General features: G+C 39.5%; 2 protein-coding genes and 1 non-coding gene across 3 annotated transcripts in view; 2 read left to right on the top strand and 1 right to left on the bottom strand.

Moving 5' to 3' along the window:
- The first annotated feature begins 2,137 nt into the window (after positions 1 to 2,137).
- On the top strand, positions 2,138 to 10,199 carry MALSU1 (mitochondrial assembly of ribosomal large subunit 1). Its single transcript, XM_012773315.2, has 4 exons — positions 2,138 to 2,460; positions 4,401 to 4,579; positions 8,428 to 8,509; positions 9,990 to 10,199. The coding sequence occupies exons 1-4, from the start codon at positions 2,214 to 2,216 to the stop codon at positions 10,181 to 10,183; spliced, it is 702 nt and encodes a 233-aa protein (XP_012628769.2). The 5' UTR covers positions 2,138 to 2,213; the 3' UTR covers positions 10,184 to 10,199.
- Positions 10,200 to 12,839: 2,640 nt separating this feature from the next.
- The window catches only part of IGF2BP3 (insulin like growth factor 2 mRNA binding protein 3), a 131,622-nt gene continuing 119,030 nt past the window's right edge, over positions 12,840 to 25,431 (bottom strand). Inside the window, exons 11-15 of the mRNA XM_076006374.1 lie at positions 20,420 to 20,536; positions 17,220 to 17,294; positions 14,210 to 14,341; positions 13,405 to 13,518; positions 12,840 to 13,126 (exon numbers count right to left, since the gene is read on the bottom strand). Of these exons, the coding sequence (XP_075862489.1) occupies positions 13,028 to 13,126; positions 13,405 to 13,518; positions 14,210 to 14,341; positions 17,220 to 17,294; positions 20,420 to 20,536 (537 nt within the window). The 3' untranslated portion in view covers positions 12,840 to 13,027. The remainder of the gene's footprint in view (positions 13,127 to 13,404; positions 13,519 to 14,209; positions 14,342 to 17,219; positions 17,295 to 20,419; positions 20,537 to 25,431) is intronic.
- On the top strand, positions 17,871 to 17,975 carry LOC142873229 (small nucleolar RNA U13). Its single transcript, XR_012921269.1, has one exon. It is a non-coding gene; the product is annotated as a small nucleolar RNA U13 (small nucleolar RNA).

The raw sequence follows: 25,431 nt of genomic DNA, 5'->3' as shown, positions 1-25,431 counted from the left end.
TTAACTTCAGTAGCACACTGATAATTAACCGAAAAGCTGGAATTAAATCTAAGTCTTTTCCAGTGACTTATTCAATCAACATGGTAAATGTTAAAGACATTTATGAAAAAGGGGATAAAGAGTTTCTGAGGGACCATCTGGGAGAGTAGGGGGAGATATCTTAATATCTTAAGTCTTACAGAGTGAGTCTAATTTCATCATGTGAAATGATGGGAAAAGGGTGCTCTATAAAGACAATAGTGTATGCAAAACTTGGCATTGCAATGGTATGGTGAGATTGGAAAACAGCAAAAATCAGATAAGGTTAAAATAATTGTAGTTGGTTGTATTGGCAGCATAGAGTATGAAAAGAGTAGAGACAGCCTGGAGACAGGAGAGTTAGGTAGGAGGTTGTCTCCATAATTGGGCAAGAGGTAATGAGAGCTTGGACTAAGGAACAGTAGGAATAAAGATGAGAAGCTGGCTTAAAAAAATATTTTGGGCCGGGCGCTGTGGCTCACGCCTGTAATCCTAGCTCTTGGGAGGCCGAGGCGGGCGGATTGCTCAAGGTCAGGAGTTCAAAACCAGCCTGAGCAAGAGCGAGACCCCGTCTCTACTATAAACAGAAAGAAATTAATTGGCCAACTGATATATATATATACAAAAAAATTAGCCGGGCATAGTGGCACATGCCTGTAGTCCCAGCTACTCGGGAGGCTGAGGCAGAAGGATCACTCGAGCCCAGGAGTTTGAGGTTGCTGTGAGCTAGGCTGACGCCACGGCACTCACTCTAGCCTGGACAACAAAGTGAGACTCTGTCTCAAAAAAAAAAAAAAAAATATTTTGGAGGTATCACAAGCAGGATTTGACAAAACATTTTTTTGTTGCAGGGTGATTGATCCTGGACTGAATGATGCCCAGGGTTTTGGAGATTTGGGGGGATGATGATCCATTAAACGACATGACAAATACAGGTGGTAAAGCAGGTTTGGGATGTTCAGAGAGAAGAGTGGGAACGTAAGATGATGGCAAAAGCTGGTAGAAACACCAAATTCACATGTATGGGGAAACGGAATTAAAGATGGCACTGTAACTAGAGGACAGAGGAGACTTAAGTTTATATTATTTCATCTTTCTTTTCTTTCTCTTTTCTTCCTTCCTTCCCTTTCTTTCCACATAGTCTCACTCTGTTGCCTGAGCTAGAGTGTTGTGGCGGCAGCCTAGCTCACAGAAACCTCAAACTCCTGGGCTCAACTGATCCTCCTGCCTCAGCCTAGGGAATAGCTGGGACTACAGGTGCGTACCATGACGCCCGGTTAATTTTTTTTTTCTATTTTTAGTACTTCAAGCGAGCCTACCCAGAGTGCTACGATTAGCTGGAAGTTTATTTCTTTGAAATAATACATCAAACATTTTTGAGGACGTGCTTGGCATTGCATTTGGAATATGTGCCCTCTTTTACTATCCACTCTAGGAAGCCTTCCTCTTATAAGTTACCAGGCCTTAAAGTTCAGAAACTTGGTTTGTGGTTCTAGCTTGGCCACTAAGTATATGGCCCTGGGCAGTTTTTCCCCTCTGGGTCTTTTTCAGTTCTCAAATCCTGTGATTTAATAGTGTAACTGCAACTCAGCCTGCCTTAGTCTCACAGAGGGGGTCCCCAGGTGTGGTCTATTGGCGGAAACTCCTCCCATAAAGGTGGTGTCGATGCAGGGCTAACCTAAGAACGTTTTCTAAATGGTCCTTTACATCTCTGCCTCCCACCCTACCCTAGCCCAGATAATACATTTTTCTCATGGGATTTCAAATTTGCAAGGGAATCTTGAATATGTTTTGGTAATGAGAGAAGGTAGAAAATTACGCATCCTAATTCCAGTCTAATCAACAGCGGCAACTTCTATACATTCAGTAGGCGCTGTGCAGAGAACAGTTAAATATTTCTTACATTTAATGTACGGACACAGACAAAAAAGAGAGAGAGAAGACGACAACGTAGAGCATCTCTACCACACAGGGCAAAGTCAGTCAAGCAATCGATCCCAGACGTCCCCTCCTACGAAGCCTAATCTCGAGTCAGCGCTTCCGGTTCACGGCCTCCAGACTCCGCCCATGGCCCGGCCTTCGGGTCCTGACTCCGCCCACGCGTCTGACGTAGAATTTCCGTGCCGCGCCGGTTGACCTGGCCAATTGAAAGCCGCAGCGCCTGTGTGCAGCCCTGGCCCGCGCCGCCGACGGCAATGGGGCCAGGTGGCTGTGTGGCTCGGCGGCTCGGGTCGCTCTTGTGGCGCAGAGCACTGTTCCGGGTAGCGGCTGGAATTCGGCCCCAGCTTGGGCTGCTGGCCGTGGAACGGCTTCCTGCGGGACCAGCCTCCCGCTGGGCCTGCCTGACCCCGGGCCTTGTGCGTGGCCTGCACAGCGGGCCCCGGCTGGAGGAGCAGGCGGAGGGGACGGCCGGAGAGGGACGCCCACAGTTGAGCGCAAAAGGTACGGGCGTGGAGAGCGAAAGCGGTCTTTTCCGGGCAGCCAGGAACCGGGTCCGGGCTAAGGCAGCCCCGGGTTCCCCTCTTAATGCATTTCTCCCGAGTCACCAAACTTCTGCAGATCCAGAGCTGGCAGGGACTTCAAAGGTTGTTGGCGCCAACCTTCTCGTTTCACAATTAAGAATCTGCGAGACCGGGCGCGGTGGCTCACGCCTGTAATCCTAGCACTCTGGGGGGCCGAGACGGGAGGATCGCTCAAGGTCGGGAGTTCGAAACCAGCCTGAGCAAGAGCGAGACCCCGTCTCTACTAAAAATAGAAAGAAAATTAGCTGGACAACTAAAAGTATGTACAGAAAAAATTAGCTAGGCATGGTGGCGCATGCCTGTAGTCCCAGCTACTCCGGAGGCTGAGGCAGCAGGATTGCTTTAGCCCAGGAGCTTGAGGTTGCTGTGAGCTAGGCTGACGCCACGGCACTGTAGCCCGGGCAACAGGGTGAGACTCTTGTCTAAAAAAAAAAAAAAAAAAAAAACAAAAAAATCTGTGGGCGCAAGAGATGAACTGTCGTCTCCAAAACCCTAGCTGTTCGGACCTTTGGCACCACCATCTCGTCGTCCTTATCCCCCCTTTAGGCTCCTAGCGTCCTGGGAAATGGATTTGTCGGGAGTGTTAGAGCATGAGGATTCTGAGAGAGAGCCAGGAGCTGAGGGCTAAGGGGTGGGTAAGAAGCGCTTAATAGGGGATGGGTCCAAGTTAAGATCCTCTAATTATTGCTAACCTTTTTAGAAACTTGAGAGATAGTAAACAGATCACATCTGAGAAAGAGTAATGAGGCAGAGAGGTCTTAGTGGACTTAGCTACTGGGTTCTTTGGAGTCAGCTTTAAAACTTAAGAGAGCTATAAATTTACAGGCTATAATACTCCAAGCTGAAGAGCAGAATATCTAAATTTCTACAGGAAAAAAAATATGTATTTATAGATTAACAGTTGTTAACAATCCAAATGCTTTATAAGAAAAACTTGAGGGTTCAAAGTGAGAATCACTTAAAATTTTAGCTCCCTCATTGGTTAATCTTAGGCCATGCTAATTATGCTAGGCTTGTTTCATCATCTCTCAATTGAAGGTTTTGGACCAGATAGTACCTTAGAGCCCTTCCAGCTCACTGTTCTAGTACTGTGATCCTTTGTGTCCGAGATTGATTTTTTTTTTTTTTTTTTTTTTTGAGAGAGAGTCTCACTCTGTTGCCCAGGCTAGAGTGAGTGCCCTGGCGTCAGCCTAGCTCACAGCAACCTCAAACTCCTGGGCTAAAGCGATCCTGCTGCCTCAGCCTCCCGGGTAGCTGGGACTACAGGCATGCGCCACCATGCCCGGCTAATTTTTTTTTTCTATATATATTGGTTGGCCAACTAATTCCTTTCTATTTATAGTAGAGACAGGGTCTTGCTCTTGCTCAGGCTGGTTTCGAACTCCTGACCTTGAACAATCCGCCCGCCTTGGCCTCCCAGAGTGCTAGGATTACAGGCGTGAGTCACTGCACCGGGCCTCAAGATTGATTTTAACATGTCCCAGTATATCCCCTCTTCATGACTTTGTGTGACTGTTTTTGTATAGCCTTTCTGTGTTTGAGATACTTGCTCATTTCAAGTACTAGTGAATAGAAAGTCATTTGTCACTGATGTGTCCTTCTGCCCACATATGGTAATAGGAAAGGATGTATAGTGGCACTGTGTAATCTGAGCACACTGACAATAAAAGGTGAACAGTGCTATATGATAGTGATGCCCAGGTTCAGCTTCCAGGAGGCCTGGGCCCTGCTGTCTTTCAAAACATTTTGGATCTAAATACTCTCATGGAGGAGCAGTTTCACTGTCAGCTGCCTCCATCTCTGATGCATACAAGTCTGTCTTCTACTTGGCCATCTGACATAAATATTTATGCATTTCAGATCATGTTGGTCCCAAGTTTGACATCGATATGATGGTTTTACTACTGAGGCAAGAGAATGCAAGAGACATTTGTGTTATCAAGGTTCCTCCAGAAATGAAATACACAGATTACTTTGTGATTGGTAGTGGAACTTCAACCCGACACTTACATGCCATGGCCTACTACATTGTGAAAATGGTAGGATGTTTTCTTTTCTCTTTTGGATCATTAACTGAATGGAATAGTCAATGCATGAGGCTGAGGAGCAACAGTAAAATCATCATGTGAGGTTATATAAGAAACCTAAATTTTCAGAATTTGCATAATAAATTTTATGTTGTTTGATAGTGAAAGGTATGGGAACCAATATCCAGCCTCTAGAGTTAAGGTATTTCTATTGTCTCTTGTGACCACAAGAAAAAAAAAAAACAACTTGAGGCAAGCTAGGAGACAGTGTAAGCCAGAGGGAGTTCTAGAGCAGCACTGTCTAATAATGGTAGCCACTAGCGAATGTGCCCGTTTAATTATAAATTTAAAAATTTAGTTCTACAGCTGTACTAGCCATATTTCAGGTATTCAGTAGTCACATGTGGTTAATGGCTACCATATTAGCCATAAAACATTTCCATAATTGCAGAAACATTCTATGGGGCAGTGGTGGCCTATTGTTTGATTAAAGTGTCTGAGCATGTCCTGTGTTCCCAAGCACTGTGCTGGATATTGGGAAGGTAAAAATGAAAAAGATGTAGTCCTTGTCCTGTGAATTCACAGGTCTAGTTGAGGGAAGGTGGGTCATTTTTCAATTGGACTGAATATGAATCAGAGTAAGGAAGAAGGTGTATTTGGAGGTCTCCAGCTGATTATGGTACCATTCTGCAGGACAACATAACCTCTCTCGCCCTATTGGAAATTGGTCATAAAGGAGACAGCTCAGACTAAAAATAGATGGGGTTGCCTAGAAAAGGGTTGTGAAATAAGGGAGCTGAACACAGTCCTGGTGCAACATGACAGAGCATAGGAAGATTGCCAAAAAAAGTATTAGTTGGAGAGATAGGAAGAGAACAGGAGAGCACAGAGAAGTTATTAGACAGGGTCTCTATCAGATGTAATAGTGCAGTGGAATTAAGAGGACAACTTAGAAATGACCACTTAACCACTTCGGTACCACGCGAGAAACCTTGCCAACAGCTGGCACTCATAGTACACAGGATAGTTTGTGCTGTGCATTGACAATGAATCCATTTTGCTCTTGTGTGATTAGGAAAGCTTTAAATTACTGAAAGCTTGTTTTACTTTACAGGCAGGCAGCTTTACTTGTAAATCAGAATAGGTAACATATACATATGTTTTTATTATGTTATTTAAATGTTCACTATTTTGATAAATGAAAAATTAGAAAAGTCATAATATCACGGCTGTCGGCTGAAGTCAACGCTCGGCTGTGCACCTTCATATCACGGCTGTTGGCTAAATTCGCTGTGCGCGTCCATCTGTGGCTATCCACTATAGTCGGCGCTGGTTCCGAAGTGGTTAAACAGTAACTCCTCATTCCCTCTTCCTCAGGCAGCCACCATTCTATTTTCTGTCTTTATAAATTTGACCACTCTTCAGTATCTTGTATAAATAGAATCATATGGTATTTCAGTATTTGTCCCTTTGTAGCTGACTTACATCCCTTAACATAATGTGTTTAAGGTGCATCCAGATTGTAGCAAGTGCCAGTATTTTTTTTTTTTTTTAAAGAGACATGGTCTCACTCTATTGCCCAGGCTGGAGTGCAGTGGCATGAGCCACTGGCTCAGGTGATCCTCTTGTCTGAGACCTACCCAGTAGCTGGGATTACATGTGTAAAACACTGTGCCTGGCTTTATTTTTGAATAAAGACAGGGTCTTGCTATGTTGTCCAGATTGGCTTTCTGTCCTAAGGCTGAATAATATTCTATCTTTCTTGTATACCATATTTTTATCCATTCATTCACTGATGGACAGTGAATTGTCCAGGTTGCTTTCTCCTGTTGGCTATTGTGAATAATGCTGCTATAAATATGGGTGTAGAAATACTGCTTATGTCCCTACTTTTAATTCTTTTGGTATGTACCCAGAAATGGAATTACTAGATAATATGGTGGTGCTGTTTTTAATTTTTTGAGGAGCTGCCATATTCTTCCATAGTGGCCATACCATTTTACATTCCGACAAAGGTTTTACACATCCTACCCAACCCTGTTATTTCCTGGGCTTTTTTCTTATGACAGTCATCCAAATGGGTGTGAAGGGATAACCCATTTCAGTTTTAACTTGCATTTCCCTAAAGATGAATGATGTTGAGCATATTTTCATTTGCTTATTGGCCATTTGTATATATTCTTTGGAGAAGTGTCTATTCAAATCCTTTGCCCATTTTAACACATTAACTGCCATGTGAGTTATAGTTAACTCACACTAGTTTTCAGCCCGGGAAGCAAAACCTTGCAGTTGGTTTGTGAAAATCTTACTTCTTGTTCTTATTGTTATAATATTGACAAATGAATTCTAAAAAAAATGTGGATTAAATGAATATAAGTCAACATGTTTCATTTTTCTATTTATAAACTTTTAAATTGGCCGGGCGCTGTGGCTCACGCCTGTAATCCTAGCTCTTGGGAGGCCGAGGCGGGCGGATTGCTCAAGGTCAGGAGTTCAAAACCAGCCTGAGCAAGAGCGAGACCCCGTCTCTACTATAAATACAAAGAAATTAATTGGCCAACTGATATATATATAAAAAAAAAAATTAGCCGGGCATGGTGGCGCATGCCTGTAGTCCCAGCTACCCGGGAGGCTGAGGCAGAAGGATCACTCGAGCCCAGGAGTTTGAGGTTGCTGTGAGCTAGGACGCCACGGCACTCACTCTAGCCTGGGCAACAAAGCGAGACTCTGTCTCAAAAAAAAAAATATAAAAAAAAAAAAAAAAAACTTTTAAATTATACGTAAGCCTGACAAGTCAAGAAAAACACACTTTATCATTTTTCAAGTTCATATTTTATTGAAAAAAAATAGAAAATAGATCATTGTTTTCAAAGTTTTTATTGTTTTTGTAATAAAATACAGTCCCAAGGAAAAATATTTTTCTGGTGTGCCAGTCAATGTGTTAAAATCAGGGGGTTTTTTGCTTGTTATTTTTGTTGAGTTGTAAGAGTTTTGTATTTTCTGAATATGTTTAGAGTATCTTTTCCCCTCTACCCACCTTGGGACAGGATCTTGCTCTGTTGCCCAGCTGGAGAGTATCATAGCTCACTGAAACCTCAAACTCCAGGGCTCAAGCCCACCTCAGCCTCCAGAGTAGGGCTACAGGCACGTGCCACCACACCGGACTAATTTTTAATTTTTTTGTACAGACAGGGACCTTGTTTTGTTGCTTAGGCTGTTCTCAAGCCATCCTCCTCTCTCAGCCTCCTAAAGTGCTAGGATTATAGGAGTGAGCCACTGTCTGGTGAGAGTATCCTTTGATCTACTCAAAAGTATTTAATTTTGATTAAGCCCAGTTATTTTTTAGTTGCTTCTCCCTTCAGTGTCATATCCAAGAAACCATTGCCAAACCAATGTCACGAATCTTTCCCCTATGTTATAAGAGTTTTAAGTCTTATGGTCAAGTATGTAATCCATTTTGAGTTAGGGTATCATTTCCTATGCACCATTTGTTGGAAGACTGTCCTTCTGCATTGGTTTAACTCTTAACTAGGTTCTCTCTTCTACTCTATTGGTCTATAAGTCTTTATGACGGAGTACCATACTGTTTTGATTACCCGTAGCTTTATAAAAGCTTTCGGATAAATGTTAGGATGGGTTTTTCTTTTTGATAGATATTTGTTGACTGCTTTTTAAGTCTTCTAATCCATAAATATGGGGTATCTTTAATTTCTTTCAGCAATATTTGATAGCCTTCAGTGTACAAGTCTTTTGCCCCTGTGGTTAAGTATTTTTTTTATGCTACTGTAAATGGGAATTGTTGAGTTATAAAAACGTAACTAATTTTTCCCTCCCTTTAATAAATGACCTGCTTTTTTCAGTATAAATACCTGAAATGTAAGAGTGAGCCTCATGTTAAGATTGAGGGGAAGGACACTGATGACTGGCTGTGTATGGATTTTGGTAAGTTAATTTTGGCACGTATTTCACAGATATATATTGGTATTACACTAATTTTGTTTCCAGTTGCAAAAGGATTGAGATCAAAATTGCTGAGTGCATTTCCATGAAAGAATTTAAAAATTTAATGTTTAATTATAATCCAGGTGCTGTTAATCACATGTGAATTCTCATACTATATGGTGTGTATACATATATATAATACGTAGACACACAGGTCAGGAGTGTGAATGACAGATATGGGAGAGAGTGGTGGTAGAAGGCCTCTTGGGGGCTGGGGTGCATGTGACCTCAGCCATAAATAAATGAGGGTCATTCTGGGTATAAGGAAGGACAAGAGCAGAAGACTAGAAATTTGTAAAGATCTAACAAGTTTGGGTATTAATATGTACAGTTCCTAAGCATCTCCCAACAAGATACTTAAGAAGTGTGAGGAGTAGGTTTTATCCTACTTGCAGGCTAATAAAGTTGTCCTACCAGTTATAAGACTATTCTGGAGTTAATTACCAGGATCATCAATTTTGTACTGGTTTTCTCAGCCCCAGATCCTATAAGGGCAACAGAGGGGCCAGAGGACACTCAACAGTTGTAAGAGGAACTCAGATTAGGGTTTCCATGTCCTTTATAATTAGCAGGAAGTAGACTTCTCATCACAACCAGGTAATTTTGCTTTGGGGGCAGGGTAGATGGGTGTCTCTTACACATTGTAGGATGTTTAGCAGTATACATCCTTCTCCCCAGTTGTGACAATCAAAAATTGTCTGAGAGGCCGGGCGCTGTGGCTCACGCCTGTAATCCTAGCTCTTGGGAGGCCAAGGCGGGCGGATTGCTCAAGGTCAGGAGTTCAAAACTAGCCTGAGCAAGAGCGAGACCCCGTCTCTACTATAAAATAGAAAGAAATTAATTGGCCAACTGATATATATATATAAAAAAATTAACCGGGCATGGTGGCGCATGCCTGTAGTCCCAGCTACTCGGGAGGCTGAGGCAGAAGGATCACTCGAGCCCAGGAGTTTGAGGTTGCTGTGAGCTAGGCTGACGCCACGGCACTCACTCTAGCCTGGACAACAAAGCGAGACTGTCTCAAAAAAAAAAAAAAAAAAATTGTCTGAGAAATGTTGCTAAAGCTGCCCTTTGCACTGGAGAGAGTATATTCACTATACAGACATCCTTGAAAAGACAATCCGAACAAGAGGTGCTTTGCTCATAGGATGTGCAGAAATGTGTGATACTTGTCTCGCAAGAGAAACCCGGCAGGCTAACATCACGTACCTCCTATATGATGCACTGAGAAAGGCGCGGCATCACTTCTGTGGTGGTCTTGCTGGGATGGGGTCCACAGTTTGCATTTTTAAAAAGTTCCCAGGTGATGCTAATCTGGGAACCACACTTCACAAACCACTGCTCTAGTTCCTAGAATGTTGTGAGATCATGAGAATAAAAGCAAATGAACTTCGTTGCAACTCCTATCTGTCCCTGACAGGCAGCATGGTGCTTCATTTGATGCTTCCAGAAACAAGAGAAATCTATGAATTAGAGAAATTATGGACCCTGCGTTCTTATGATGACCAGTTAGCTCAAATACCACCTGAGACGTTACCTGAAGACTTCATTCTTGGAATAGAAGATGACACTTCATCTCTGACTCTGACTCCAGTGGAGTTCAAATGTGAATAAAATTATATGGACTGCATTAGTCATTTCAGATTGAGTCAATTGAAAAATATAATTACTATATCCCATCTCCTTGGTTACACTGCTGTTAGCACAAGTCTTGTCTACCTCATGCTTCATACAGAGACTGTACATAAATGAGCTAATACTTGCATGCCAAGAATCAGTGCATTCAAACCAAAATTTTAACATGATCCCTTTATGCCTGAAATCCCATCAGGATTTTTTATAGTTAACACTGGCTCCTGTGCTTTAACCTGAGCTCTCTGGTCAGATTTTTGAAAATCAGTTTTGTTTATCTGTTTAACAGAATGGCCACAAATTTTTAAGGCATCATCACACCACTGGTCCCATTACGTATTCTTTTAGGTGATGACAGAAGACAGTAAATACCAGGATATTCTTCTAAAAGGACTTCTGAACCCTTCCAGAATATTCCAAATGACATAAGACAGCTAAAGTATTAGGAAAAACTCTAGAAAACTATACTCCTTACTTAGTTCATGTGCAAGAGAGGCATTATCGAAGTTGACATTAAGTAGCATGGGTAGAAAAACTAATTTACCATTATAAACTTATTTCAAGATTGACATAGTATTACCACAAAAACTCAAAATTCAGAACATTCACATTCCTTTTAAAACCAAAAGTAAAACACTACACATAACAAGCTGCACCTAAATGATGAAAAACTTTATTCTGCATCAAGGTATTGGGAAAATGAAGCTGCATTTGGGGCACATTATAGAGGAGGAATGATGCATATATGATGAGTACAAAACTCAATTATAGAATTATTTCTTAGCTAGTACCAAATTACCAATGCTTAAGTAAAAGTAAAATGATTTGCCACACTAAAAGGCTAAAGTGAAATGAAATGACAGAAATTTAAACCAGCAGATATAAATGCAGCACCTTTGTTTTTAAAAAATCAAATATTGCAAAAAAATCAAATATTGAGGAAGAACTCTGGCCTTAAAACACATCCCACCTGAAATCCAACAAGAAAGCCAGTCTGATTTTTTTTTTTTTTTAGTAATTCATTGTATGGAAAAAAAATTATGACTGCTAAGCGAATCCAGTGAGAAAAATGATAAAACTACAAAATAAACTGGTTTTCTGAAAACATTTCAAATAATTTCCAAAATGTCTAATTGATGTGATCTTCAGAAAAACTTATCTAGTATGTGTAGAAATTCATCTTGAAATATGAATGAGGCGAACTGATTTAAGGGTTATTATATATGCCCTTCAGATCAGTGTTAATGACTGTGATCATCCTACTAACAAATGCAACACAAAACAATTCAGAGAGCAGCATGGCCTTGGAGACCACCCACACCCACACAATTGTACATAACGGGGCTTTGCCATCAAGTTAAGGAATGGACAAACAAGTTCAGTATCAAAGGTCAGATGTTTTCACAGTCATTCAAATTATATTCCAAAAACTGTTTTCATGTATCCTCTACCTCTTGACTTACTTTCAAATAACTGGTTGCAGAGTACACAGAAATCCTACTACATTTTATGTAATATTTTAGGTGGACTTCCTTTTATCATTGCTTAAAAATCTTCAAAATAGCTTAGTGAGGCTCGTGACAGGGCTGGGCATGTGAAGATGTAGCCCTTTGTTGCCTTCAAACACTGTCATACCATCTCTGACTATCCCCTTGGTCTTCACAAAGCAGTTACTTTCAGAGTCTGCTCTAAGTGGAGACCATCTGGTCTGAAGTGTATTGGCAAACTAAGCATCCTATAAGACAAGCTGAATCTTGCGTTTTGCCAATCTGTTTAAAGTCTTGCATCTCTTCATTGATGCACTTTCTTTAGGTAGTGATAGTCAAAAGCACAAAGCATTTATGCACTCAGTCATGTAGCTAAACAAAAAAACCGAAGTCTCCTAAAGCCATTTAAACCAGCCGTTCCAAATCCTCCTGCCACCACTTTGCTCTGTTAGTACCACTGAAAACTCTCCCAACTATAAATGAAAGAATAAATGGTATTGCTGCTCTCCAAATATAGGCACTGCTCCATATCCGTGAACATTTATTGGATTTTTCAACTAATAACGGTGTCAAAAGCCTCAAAAAACCTGAAATTAATTTTCTAGCTTAACTGTCACCAGCCAGAAGTAAAATTCTTTCTCAATTATTTGCCTGTTAGCTGATAGGTGTTAAATTTTAAATTTATTTTTTAAAAAACAGTTGGACTTTTATCTTTATAAAGTATATAAAATTTTCAAAAAAAGGAACAATTTTGCTTTTCATTGTATTACTGAATACCTGAGGTAGTTGAGTAAAAATGCACGTTTAATACCCCTGCCAACACCATTCAGCACTTCCCTTAGGTTATTCAAGTTAGTGTTAGATAAAAATAAAACTGAGAACAGTTTTTCTATGCTAATGGCTTAACATTTAAGTTCCTGTGATAATTATTGTGATCCAATTTTACCAATTGGATTTAGGAGCAATCTATTTATATTTGAGGAATTTAGTGAATGCATCATTAAGCCAATTTCTTGCATTATGGGGGAATAGTAAGAGAAATTAAAATATTTGTTATGCTGTGAGACTACAAAGGGAAGTGCAGAGCGCGCCTCTCTTTCCCTCCCCTCCCCCCTTATTTTTTTTTTTTTTTTAAAGCTGGGTGTCATACATTTCAGAGAGCATAAAGTATACATTCTCACAGAGACAGGAGTTCAAAAGTTGCCTGGTCCTTAGAAACAACTGGCTAGGTAAAAACTTGTGCATGTGATTGTGGATAGGGGGTCAGCGCCCGTCTGTTGGTTAAGCAATCTGTCTTTGGTTTGGCATCTGCCTCTGTGGAGGGCTGTTTCCTGAGCCTTTACTTCCGCCTTGACTGAGGTGGTCCACTTTGTAGAGCCTTCTGCTGTTGGTGCTGCTTTACCTGAGTCAGAATTTCCTGAATTTTTCTCTGGGCAACCTGCAAAAGGACGGAGCTTTGAAAATTCTACCTGATCAAAAGTTATTACAAGTTATTTTAGTACTCCATTTCAACAACTTCAAATAGAAATCCATTTGAAGATTCAAGATATGTACGCATCAGTTTGCTAGTCTCTGAAATCATCTGCTAAGAGAGAGCTTGAAAGTGTTACACATCAATCAGATAACTTTAAATATTTGTATGGGGTGGGAGTACTCAAGTGAGAATCACTTCCATTTCAGAAAGATTCAGAAGAGCTTATTTTAGATCCCACTTGCCTGGCAAGCATAGAAGTGACCAGTTATTTTGACAACCACTTGGTCATTCTCATCAGGCGTCTGGTCACGAGGGACAACAACTTCTGCGCTTGACAAATTCTGGAGCTCATTCACCTGAATTAGAAATACAAATCACGTCAAGTGGAATTTTAAAACTACGATTTCCTGAGTACTTACTATGCGCTAGACACTGAGCTACTGCTTTACAAATTATGTTTACCACAGTACTAATTATATGAGGTTATTAGTATTATTCCCATTTCAAGATACTTAAAACTAAAGCTCATTCAAAGAAACTGATTTGCCCTGTTACAAAAGTGAATAGCAGAACCAGATTCAAATCCTGAAAGTCCAATTCCGAAGTATATACTCTCATCAATCACTTCAAAACTGTAAATAGCTTTGAAAATGACTTAGAAGCTGTATGTAGTAGAGAGACTGGAAGCCATTTACTTTTTCCACTTACAGAGGTAACAAGTTGTAGATGACATCTTTAAAAATTTTCAGTTCATATTACCGTTTGCAAAATAAAAATAAACAGCTAAATCATATCAACTAAATAATGCTAAATAAATGCCCTTTATGAATATAGGACAGTTGTCTCACACAAAGTGGTCTGAAAGAGATGCATTACTTTGACTAGTAGCTGACAACAGACAGGATACAAAAAGCAATCATCTCCAAACCTGGGTCAAGATGGTCCTGCTTTCTATAAATTAGCCAAAATTCAGGGACTTGGAACTCCTAAGTACCTTTCAACGCCTTCCCTTTCATACCACTGCACAGGTTTTGCTGAAGTACTTGCCGTTTTGCCTCCTTTTCCAATAACTCTGCCAGCAGCAAAGGACGGCACTCTGATATGAGCTTCAAGTTTCACTTCTTCTTTAGGACTAACAAAGTTTTCTTCTTTAATTTTTCCATAAATTCTTCCCTGAGCCTACAGATGAGAATATATCCTATCAGTGTCAATCATGTATGAAACACAATAGATCGCTTAACTTTAAATATGGCCCACACCCATCCTTATTAGCCCTTTGTAGTGATGCATCTGCATTTCATAGATTGCTGAAGACAGCATTAAGAGAAGTTAGGAAGCCCTGGAAAGGTTTATAGTAACTATTGCCCATCTCAAGTGAGGCAACTGATTAACAAAAGAAGGATAAGCCATATTCTTCTGACAGACAGTTAACGACAATTAATAGCTTAACTAAAAATAAATGATTTTTGTGGGCAAATGGCCATTTGCACTCCAATTGTGAAAGGTGAAACCTCTCATGCTGGCAGGGAGAAATTAATTGCATTTCTCTCGAGCAAAAGAGACTACAAAAGAATTACAGAGCCAGCTATGCCAGGCTCATGTCTAAATGGGCGAGTTAGAAACCTAAGAATATTTTCTGTTTAGACATGTTTCTCCATCTTAGCCAAGTGGTTTCTCCTTTGAATAAAGAGGCTACAAAGTCAAGTTAACACCCACTTCTGATATTTACAGTCTCAACATATCCTGTCACCTACTGCATACAACTGGAAGTTATATATAAGACACATCTATTACATACAACCATTACTTTGGTTTGGTATACACCAAAGGAAAAAGTCATCTGAGAGTTGGTCCAGAAATGCTACACTTATTTTAGGGGACTATAGAAAAATGATTATCTTAACACAGTTAAAAGGACACTAGGGATATACACTATCCTCCAAAACAGAAGCTCTTAAATTCATATGAATAAATATGATTAGGTTTACTTATAATTCTTTATATCTTTAAAATAAAACATTCATTATTATCACTTATCACATAAATGAGATTTAACCATTACAGCTTCTCTTAAATGCTTTAATTATAAAGTATGGGTATTAGAGGGTATAGGGAAACAACTTAGAATTTCCCATCATACAACCATCACAGGAGTTGCAAGACAGTAATTCCAATTATAAGAGTAAAAGCTCAGCACCCAGGAGAAACATGCAATAATTCATATTTGCATTTATTTTTAAGCTTTCAAACTAAAAGTGAATGACCCTGAAGATTCAGGACAGGAAGCAATTTCCAATATTATGAGTTATGATTTACACTGCCTGGACCACAAGGCTGCTGTGAGGGAATAACTTTCTTCACTTCATTGTGAGCCTAGCCAACTGCTCCCACATCTCAGAGTACCTCTATAAAATGAAGTGAAAGCAAGTTTGGGTTTTTAGTGAAAAACACGAACACGGTCTGAAGAAAAGAGAGGTCAAAGAAAGTGATGAGGCTTTTTTTTTTTTTTTTTTTTTTTTTTTTTTTTTTTTAAGGGGTGGGAGAAAATGTAGGCACTGCTACTGGCCACATTTAAGAGCTAAAAAAAACCTAAGGCTTAAGGTTAATTGCCCTCTTACCCAGCTGCTAAATCATAGGATCAAGAAAATGAGTTTTGGACAAATTAGTGATATAGTCAGTAGTTGCTCTTATGTAAAACACACAAGACATTCATACTAAATTTTATGGGACAAATCATACACTACAAGGAATGTATTTGTGCCAGGTGTGGTGGTGCCTGCCTGTACTCCCTTTCTATGCGAGAGGCTGAGAAGGATTTCTTGAGCCCAGGAGTTTTGAGACCAGCCTGGACAATGCAGTGAGACCCTGTCTCGTTAAAAAAAAAAAAAAAAAAAAAATTTGTGGATTTGGCATCTTAGTCTGATCCACCGAGTCTGCTGAACACCAGCAGCATACTAATTTTGTGTTTCTTATGTGTTAGGCACTATTCTAAGCACTTTATATATTGTTTAAACCTTACAACTACCTTAGGATGCAGGCACTCTTATCCCCATTTTACAGATGAGTAACTTGCCAGAGGTCACGCAGGGTAAATGGCACAGCTGGGATTTGAACTGGCTGCTCTTCATCACTGTGCTGCTCAGTGAGAGGCATTCCAGCCCCAAAGACCTCAAACCTCAATAAATATGCACAATGATTCACACCAGGACAAATGCTACAAGAGTTCTGTCATTTCTACCTCTAAAATCCCAAGGATTACAAGTGATTTGTGGAAGATCTATGGGCAAAGGCAGTTAATCCAAGGGCAGGAAGAAAAGAGGGCTTTTAATTCAACATTAGGGCATCTCAGGACAGGAGGGGAAAACCTGGGAGTAAGTTTCTAAGACATGTTAACCCAGCTTTGTAAATTTCAGTCTTAAGGTTGCCTTCACATAAGGTAGCAGGTTTTTTTTTTTTTTTGAGACAGAGTCTCACTTTGTTGCCCAGGCTAGAGTGAGTGCCGTGGCGTCAGCCTAGCTCAATAGTAACCTCAATCTCCTGGACTCAAGCAATCCTCCTGCCTCAGCCTCCCAAGTAGCTGGGACTACAAGCATGTGCCACCATGCCCGGCTAATTTTTTTTCTTCTCTATATATTAATTGGCCAATTAGTTTCTTTCTATTTATGGTAGAGATGGGGGTCTCATTCTTGCTCTGGCTGGTCTCGAACTCCTGACCTCGAGCAATCCGCCCACCTCAGCCTCCCAGAGTGCTAGGATTACAGGCGTCAGCCAACCGCACCCAGCCGGTAGCAGGGCTTTTGAGAAAATTCACCTTCATGAGACAAGTAAACCCAACAAACTATTACAGAACTCCCCAAATAGAAGATTTTGGGGTTTTTATTTCTGACATGTAATTTTAAATATGGCTCTATTCTGCTCTTAGACATGAATTTCCATTAATTCTACTGAGTATTTGACAAATATAGGAAGAAGCCATTTTACTAAATTCCTAGAAAGAAGGCGTTATCGTTCTTCATATCCATTTGTCATCTACACACACACACCCCAGAGCGCCTACCTTGAACTGAGCCTCTGGTGGTCCAGTGATAATCACCATCCTCACTTTTGCATCTGGTGCTTCAGCTGGAGCGATCTGTAACAGACCATCGACAACAGGTGATGATACTTTCAGGTGGCATTACTAGAAACCTTGGGCCAACTAGCTTGGCATCCGCACGACTGACGTATAGAATTAAAAGCCTTCTGGAAGGAAATTATGGAGAGCTGTGATTCATATTTGGGTTATTCAGTCAAGGGCGCCTGCTCTAACTTGTGTCCCTGTATTGTGCCTGGCTCTAATGTAAAACACATGCTGTGTCTCAGCTAATCCTCACCACATCCTGATGAAGTATTACCTTCACTTCACAAATGGGGAATGGAGGGCTGGAGAAGGCCCTGACCACAAAGCTAGTAGAGCTAGAGAGACCTGGCCCTGCCTCCACTGCCCATGTTAACATGTTAACTACCCCAGCAGGCTCAAGGTGGGTCGCTGGCCCACTTGCCTCTAGAACCCTCGGGCTTCCTCTGTATGCAACAGGCACTCCAGGAAACCGTACCCTAAGTTTTGAAGCTACTGCTCTACATGACCTTTTCTACTTCCACAGAAAAGGACACTGCTTTTTAATACCAGTTACATCACCGAACCCTTTTCATGTAATTTAGAAACAAGATTCGTTTGTGGTTCGTAAGTGTGATGACTGGGTTTTCACACGTATGTGTGAGATGTGCCTCCCTCAAACCTTATAACGACAACGTAACATTTACCCATCTGATGTGGGGGGGGGGATTTAGAAAGAAAACTATTAATTTCTTAAGCTGTTTTTATACATTTTTTGCTATTTCACAAATTTAAGACTATGAGTAAATTCCCTCAGAGTAACATGTGAAATAAACTATCATTAACTGAGCAAGAGAAAATGGTGCAGAAACTGTGGAGGGGAGAGGGAACCAGCATTACCCCAGAGTAAGGAAGGATTTGGGAACCCAGCTGGCACAGGTTGTTTTAAAAGAAAAAAATGTTAGATATTTGCTGTGCAAGAAGCAAATTAGTTCTTAAACACATTGTTACCATGTAACAGTAAGCAAAAATACAGTAAAATCATCGTACATTCCACCACTCAAGGTGATCACTGTCAAGACTTGATACAGTTATCCTAGACTTTTTCCCACGTTTGTATCAAAAAAGTCTATTTCTAATGGAGTCATCTTTTCTCCCTCCTTAGAAAGCTAATATTTATGTCACTTAGAGCCAAACTGACGCTATTCCTACTTTATGCTGGGCACTAGCTAATTTTGAGTCTATAAAACAAATAATTACTTGCTTTTAGTCCAAGCTCTTAGGAGACTTCACAGGAAACCCTATGAAGAAGATATCGTTCTCCACACCTTTCCAGCTAGTTTTCTTTCTTAAAAAATACATTTGTCAATATTGGTGATGGAGAGCTAACGCTAAAGGCACTCATACATTGAGGCATATAAACTGCTGTACCTTCTTCAAAAGCCTGAAAAACACATGCCTTAGACTCACCAAATCTACTTCTGTAAACTTATGTTAAAGAAATATGGTTGTATGGCCAGTTAAGCTCGTTCACCACTTTTTTTTCTTTTTCTTTCTTTTTTTTTTTTTTTACAGAGGGAGATAGAGTCTTGCTCTGTCACCCAGGCTAGAGTGCTATGGCATCAACCTAGCTCACAACCACCTGAAACTACTGGGCTTACGCAGTCCTCCTGCCTCAGGCTCCTGGGTAGCTAGCATTATAAGTGTGGACCACCATGCCCAGCTAATATTTTCCATTTTTAATAGAGACGGGGTCTCACTCTTGCTCTGGCTGGTCTCAAACTCTTAAGCTCAAGTGATCTTCCTGCCTTGGCCTCCCAGAGTGCTCGGATTACAGGCATAAGCCACCACGCCTGGCCCACCACTTGATCTTTTACATCTTCTTTCCTTTACTCACTTTGGCTGGATTTTGTGCTCACATATTGTTACCTTTGCCACAAGAGAGTATATGAGGGCTACTTCTGTATGTTTCGATTTTTAGTTATTCAATTTATATACAGTAAAATTCACTGTGGATGTCCAGCTCTTTGAAGTGACAAATGTAGTCGTGTAAAAACCACCACAATGAAAATACGGAACACAGTTCCATCACCCTTGCAAAGTTCCTCATGCTCTCTCATATTCAACCCCTTCCCACCTCTAATTCCTAGCAACCACTGATTTGTTCTTTATCCCTACAGTTTTACCTTTGGAAGAATTATCATATAAATGGAATCAGGTAGTCTGTGCCCTCTGACTTATTTCTCTTAGCACAATGCATGAGATTTCCTCCAAAATTTACCAATACTTGGTTCCTTTTTATTGCTGAATAATATTTATTGTAAAGATGGACCACACTTTATCCATTCACCAGCTAAAGAATATTTGGTTTCTTCTCATTTGTTTATTGTCTTAACCTAAGGTTTTTTGTATTAACCTAAGTTTTCATTTCTCTTGTATAAATACTCAGGAGTAGGATTTGTGGGTTGTACAGTTAAGTATACTTTGTTCTTTTACATAAATCTTTTTGAAAAAGTTTATAAAACATAACCGAAATAAAACCTCTGAAAGACTGTTTTCCTGAAGAAAGCTATCAATATATCAAGTTTTTGTCAACCTTTGTTATTCTTAAAACAAACGACCTTTATTTTTAATATTACATTGTCTTAGCACATTAAAACACAGAATCATTCAGAACACACAATATCTATTATGGCAGACACCATTAGTTGTCCTCTGAAATTGTTACCCTACCCTCCCATACTAATAAAATGTTTGGCTGACCACACGTGGACTGCATTTACCTGCGGGCCCCTTCAACTTCATCTGGCCAAGTTCTGGGCAATGGACTACAGGTGGAAATATCCCTGCAGCTAACAGGAAACTTTCCCAGGAAAAAGGCTTTGTTGTGTCCTTCTCTCAACTGGCTCGACAAAAAGACCTGATTGCTGGAGCACCTGGTGGGGCAAGGCCTCCACCCAGCCCTGGATTGCTTATCTGGACTGCTTTTTTTCTGGAAACGTAAGTTAACTTACCTGGTTTAGACTACTGTTGGGGTTTTCTGTCATACTTTTATGCATGACGTTCAATTCAAATTATAAAGTGAAGAAGATTCAAGAAGATTCATGTTTCTGTAATCTGTTTTAAAGAACCAGGAGAGCCACAGTTGGCAGGCACAGTACCTTAATTGACGCTCCTGCAAAGCGAGAAAGCTGTTTGATGTGCTGGCCCTGCTTGCCGATAATGGCACCGACGGATAGGGCTGGGATAAACAGATGAACCGTCTCCGTCTCTGACTGCTGTTGGGAAAGAAAGCCAGAAGACGCATGCTTATTTGCTACAGACCAGGCTTTTGCTGGCTTTGAGATGGGCATGTTCTCATACATTAAGAATACTAGGAAAGTTGAAGGAAAAAAAGACCACAATAAATTGATAAGATCTGGTATTATTCATCTTTAAAGTGTTGGTATTTAAAATATCACTTCGCTCTACCCAGTTTTCTTAAACTAAAATGTCAGTGTGCTGTAGATTTAAAAGACATGTAGACATTATACAGTTTAAACGTATTAGAATAGAGGGACAAAATTACATTGATAATTAATATCCCCGTGCCGCCATATACAAAGTAGATTATTGATGAGTAAATGAAATGCTGGGCTACATATCAACAAATATGATGGCATTCAAAGCACACTAGCTCCACACCTTACCTGTTTAGGTTCTTAAAAACATACATAGGGAACCATTCTCTAAGAGAAACACTCCTGACTCTCATTATATATGAGAACTCTTACCATTATCATTCAATACTTATCACACCCCAGCACAGGACAAGATTAGAAGAGAACTAAGTCATTTCAGCGGTAAAATGCCATAAGGTACTTTCTCATAGAATTCTTTATTCCTTCCATCTCTGCCTTCCCTTTGCACTTTATGCATGAACAAACTGGAAAACTTCGAAGGCTAACTCCTGAAAGGTTATTTATTCATAAATGGATTTTATCTCTATACCTCATTCCTTCACTTCATCCCACCTCGACCCAGCTGAGCCCTTCCCGAGTCTCTTTTTCAAACAGTCTAGTCATTCTTGGAGGGCTAAAGGACACATTTACCTAAGAGTTCACAGTGACTGGATTCATAAAACAGCTAATTCAAGGTTCATTAATGTTACCAGTGAACCAACTAAAGTTTAGAGCTTCAAAGTTCTAAAGTACACAAGCAATGCATACACTTATGCAGCTTATATTTCACTTTCTAACAATAACAAAAACACTTTCAAGGGTAAGTTAATTCCAAAAAAGGTATTCCAAGAAATATTTTAAGATGAGCCACAACTGAATAAAGAATAAACATGCATTTGTCAAAAAAAACCAAAAACAAACAAAAAAACCCCATTATGTACATCCAATAAGCCAACATTTCTAGAAATATTAGAAGATATTTTTGTCTGGAACTTACAAACTACTTGGTAAGAAACACCTACAGGATTCTCTCTTGAACCTTCTTATATTCCTATTACATACTATGTATTCAGTTCCCAAATACTCAGGTTAATCCATCAGTGCTGTAATCAGTACACACAGCCACAAAACCAGCTCCTGGCTAATTTCTACTTTTTTAAACGAAAACTTTTCTCAAATTTGTAAAAAAGACTTGAACCAAAGCATGTTAATAGTTTTGCTTTCAAAAGTCTCAGGTTAATAGGGAAATCTTTAGAATTTGATCATTTTAGGCAGTTTTTAAAATCTTTCTCAAAGAAAAACACTGTGCTCTGACATCTTTACTAGATATAGAAACAAAATTTTTGCCATTTAATGTTCGTTTGCCAAGTGTGATCACCACTCTTACCACACACAAAAAAAATCACCAGTGGCATTAATGGTTCCATCTTCCTCCTGTAAGCCCAGAGGAGGAGCAAAGAACAGAGCACTAGACACAAATCTCCAGAGAGATGCCAATAATCAACAGCAGACCTCACGTACAGAGGAGTAAGCCATCCCACTTCTCCCTCAACGTGGGCTGGCAGGAGGCCATGCCGTAGGTCAGTTTACTCATACCATTTGGTAGGAATTTTAATCATGGAGATTTAATTCTGAGAGTCTTCTTTTTCTCTAGACTCCCACCTGTGACATTTACAGGTGAAAAACCAATCCCCCAAAGCTGTTGGGCCATGTCCTTGTTACCACAATTTGTTGAAAAATTTTTAAGAAAAATGTCAATGTCGTCTTAAATCTTTAAAGAAAGAGTCTGTTAATGGTTCACCTAATTTTTTTAATTTTAAGAATTTTTTTAAGCCTTTAGTTTCTTTCTACTGAAGAAAACATTTTTTAAGAAAATCAATTAGTAAACCAAAACACTTTTGAAACAACAAAAGGGCTAGTTCTTTGAATATAAGGAATAACCTCTGCCTATTTGCCAATAAAATAGAAATGGGAAATGACACCTAGACAGGATAAAAAGTACAGCAGTGTGCTAATAAATCTGAAAACGTCAAGAGTTTAAGAACTACCAAAGTCAATCAGAAAAGCTTACAGTGACCAGTTAACATATAACTCCACAATCAACTAATTACCTAAATTAATTACCTAAATAAAGTGCCATTCCCAAATAGTTTTATTAATTCGTTCTTTCAAGCCAAATGTTCAGAAAGGATGACAAAAACCCAGTGAAAAGATAAAGACATGAAACAGTCAGGCAGACATAGGGAAAAAAATGTACTAAAAGCTTTAAAGAAATGAACAGGAGCACATTACAAATAGCATTCTAATTTACTTTTTTACCTTAACTACACCCCATGGCTATCTTCCCATGTTATTCGTATGTCCCTACTTCATTCTACTGATAGAATATTCCCTGAAGTAGATACACCATGGTTGATTATCTCATACCTAAATCTTGTGTGCATAGTTTCCAATTCTCAACTAATTCATGAAGTGCTTCAATCAAATCTTTGTATATAAATTTTGTGCGCTGTTCAAATACTTCTATCACATAGATTCTTAGAAGTAGAACTGCTGAGTCAAAGAGCCTGAACATTCAAAATTGATCATATTATATTACCATACAAAAAAGGCTCCTGCTCAGTCTGTAGAATTCCAGTTAAGACATTTATGACATTGGAGTACTGCCTTTGTTTCTTCCCAAGGGTAGTGGAGATGGATGAAAAGCACATTGAAGTAAAAATTTAGATTAAGAGAAAAATAATTCTGATGAAGGGACCATGAAGCAACCATGTGGCAAGAGTAGACTGTGAGCTTCCTCTGTGTGAGGTAGTGTGTGCGACCTCATTTGCACCTCACAAAAGATCCAGATGACAGAAACTAACGTTTTTATTTTAGAATTGAGAAAAAACAGATGGACACGTTAAGTCCTTTGCCCTAAGTCACACACTGACTGGATTCAAACCTGGGTTTCTCCATCTCCTAAGCCATGTTCACAAAAAGCAGTATGTACCCTTCTTTCAGTGGGTACAGATATGCTTTGAAATATACCCAGAGTGGCCAAAAACATACCCAGATTTCTCAGGAAAAGTGCCCAACAGAACTCATCCGAGGAAGGACTGCCGCCCCTAGTCCTGTCACAATTTCCTTGACTAGCCTTGGTACGACTTCCTGTGTGAGTCAAAAGAAATTTCTTATCTGTGATTGGCAAAAGTTTAAAAGTTTTATCATCAACATGCTTAAAAGGGCATCCAGAGCTAGTTCATTAAAAGTTTTATTTTGAGGAATAGGAATGACTAAAGATGAATAATGCTCTACTAGAACAAAGAGCTAAAAAGCAAGGGGTTTGTTGTCTCATCTGCAAACACCCACCATATGCAGGTTTAACACACTCGGCATCTTACAACTTAAGAGTTTCAATTCCTTTATCTTCCCTTGACAGTTACTGATTGTTATATCTGAGGGTGTTTTAAAAGACTTTCAAAGAGTTCAGTTTCCCATCTTTCACTAATTCATATAATGATTCAATAAAATCTTTAAACATAAGTCTTTGGGTCCTTATACAAATACTTCTACGAATTTATGTAATAGAACTTGTGTGTCAAAGAGCTAAACATTTAAAATTCACAGATATTTCCAAATCATCATGGTAATAAATTCATTTGATGGTCAATAAATTTTTTAAGGAAAGGGAAAAAAGCATTTCAGTACAAACCACGCCTTTCACTTTTATGAAAAATAAAGCGAAGTATAATTCTAGACCACATGGCTAGTTTTCTACAAATGAAAATCATTTAAATTGTTCCTCTATGTCTCTTCCTTTATCTTCACCCTCTACCAAATATCTTTTATCTTAGGTCACAGAAGAGTTAACCTAAGATTCATCTTCAGAAAATATTCTTGACCTGCCCATCTCTAATTACTGGATTTTGTTTCTTTAGGATCTGTATAAATAGATGTACTAAATTCATACTATATTCTTACAAATTGGTAAAGTTCTTCAGGATTCCCCATGTTTTCCAGGACAGTGTAACACATTGCAGGTATTAATACAGTTGTCAGCTGAATGAAGTCCTCACTGTAACTCTACAGCATTTTTAGAACATACCATAAAAGGATTTGCCTTCCCATTAAATATTAATTCTGGATATTAGTGACAAGAGACTGTCATGCACAGTTTGGCCAAAACACTTCTGTTGCTCTTTATCATCAGCAAAGGACACCAGATGAAATGATTTCATCCATCACCATTTCCAAGTCAGAAGAACCATGTCTCTTTTTAGAAGACACTATACTCACAGCCTGCGGTGTGTCATACAATTACCATATGCCATTTATCCCTCTAAGGCCTTATTTCAAAATTGGATAGAGCAATTGGGTTAATGTGAACACTGACCATAACTATGATGTTAGTATTATCTTATCATTCTGTCCTTATACCAAGACTGTTGAGGACTCTTCAGCAATAATTTTTCTAAAAAATTAAGGGTGGGATCTAAATACTTTATCTAAGAACATCCATTATCATGTTCCTCTAAACAATGTACTTTTTTTCTGGTTTGGTGGTGATAAAGACCTTTGTAGTGGTGAAGCTATATCTAATGTATAACCTGCCCAGATTTATTTTCTCCCATAGTATTTTGTCGTGGCTTTGTAATTACTGGTTTCCTGGGCCCTGCCCCCAAAAAGAATTTAATGCTGTTTACACAATATGCATAATCTAGAAAGATGAAACAAAGGAGGTGAAGAAATAA

This window comes from Microcebus murinus, chromosome 9, assembly GCF_040939455.1.
Source record: "Microcebus murinus isolate Inina chromosome 9, M.murinus_Inina_mat1.0, whole genome shotgun sequence".
In the NCBI taxonomy this organism is placed as follows: domain Eukaryota; kingdom Metazoa; phylum Chordata; class Mammalia; order Primates; family Cheirogaleidae; genus Microcebus; species Microcebus murinus.
The sequence above is the reverse complement of the archived record's forward strand: the minus strand, read 5'-3'. Positions and strand labels throughout refer to the sequence as shown.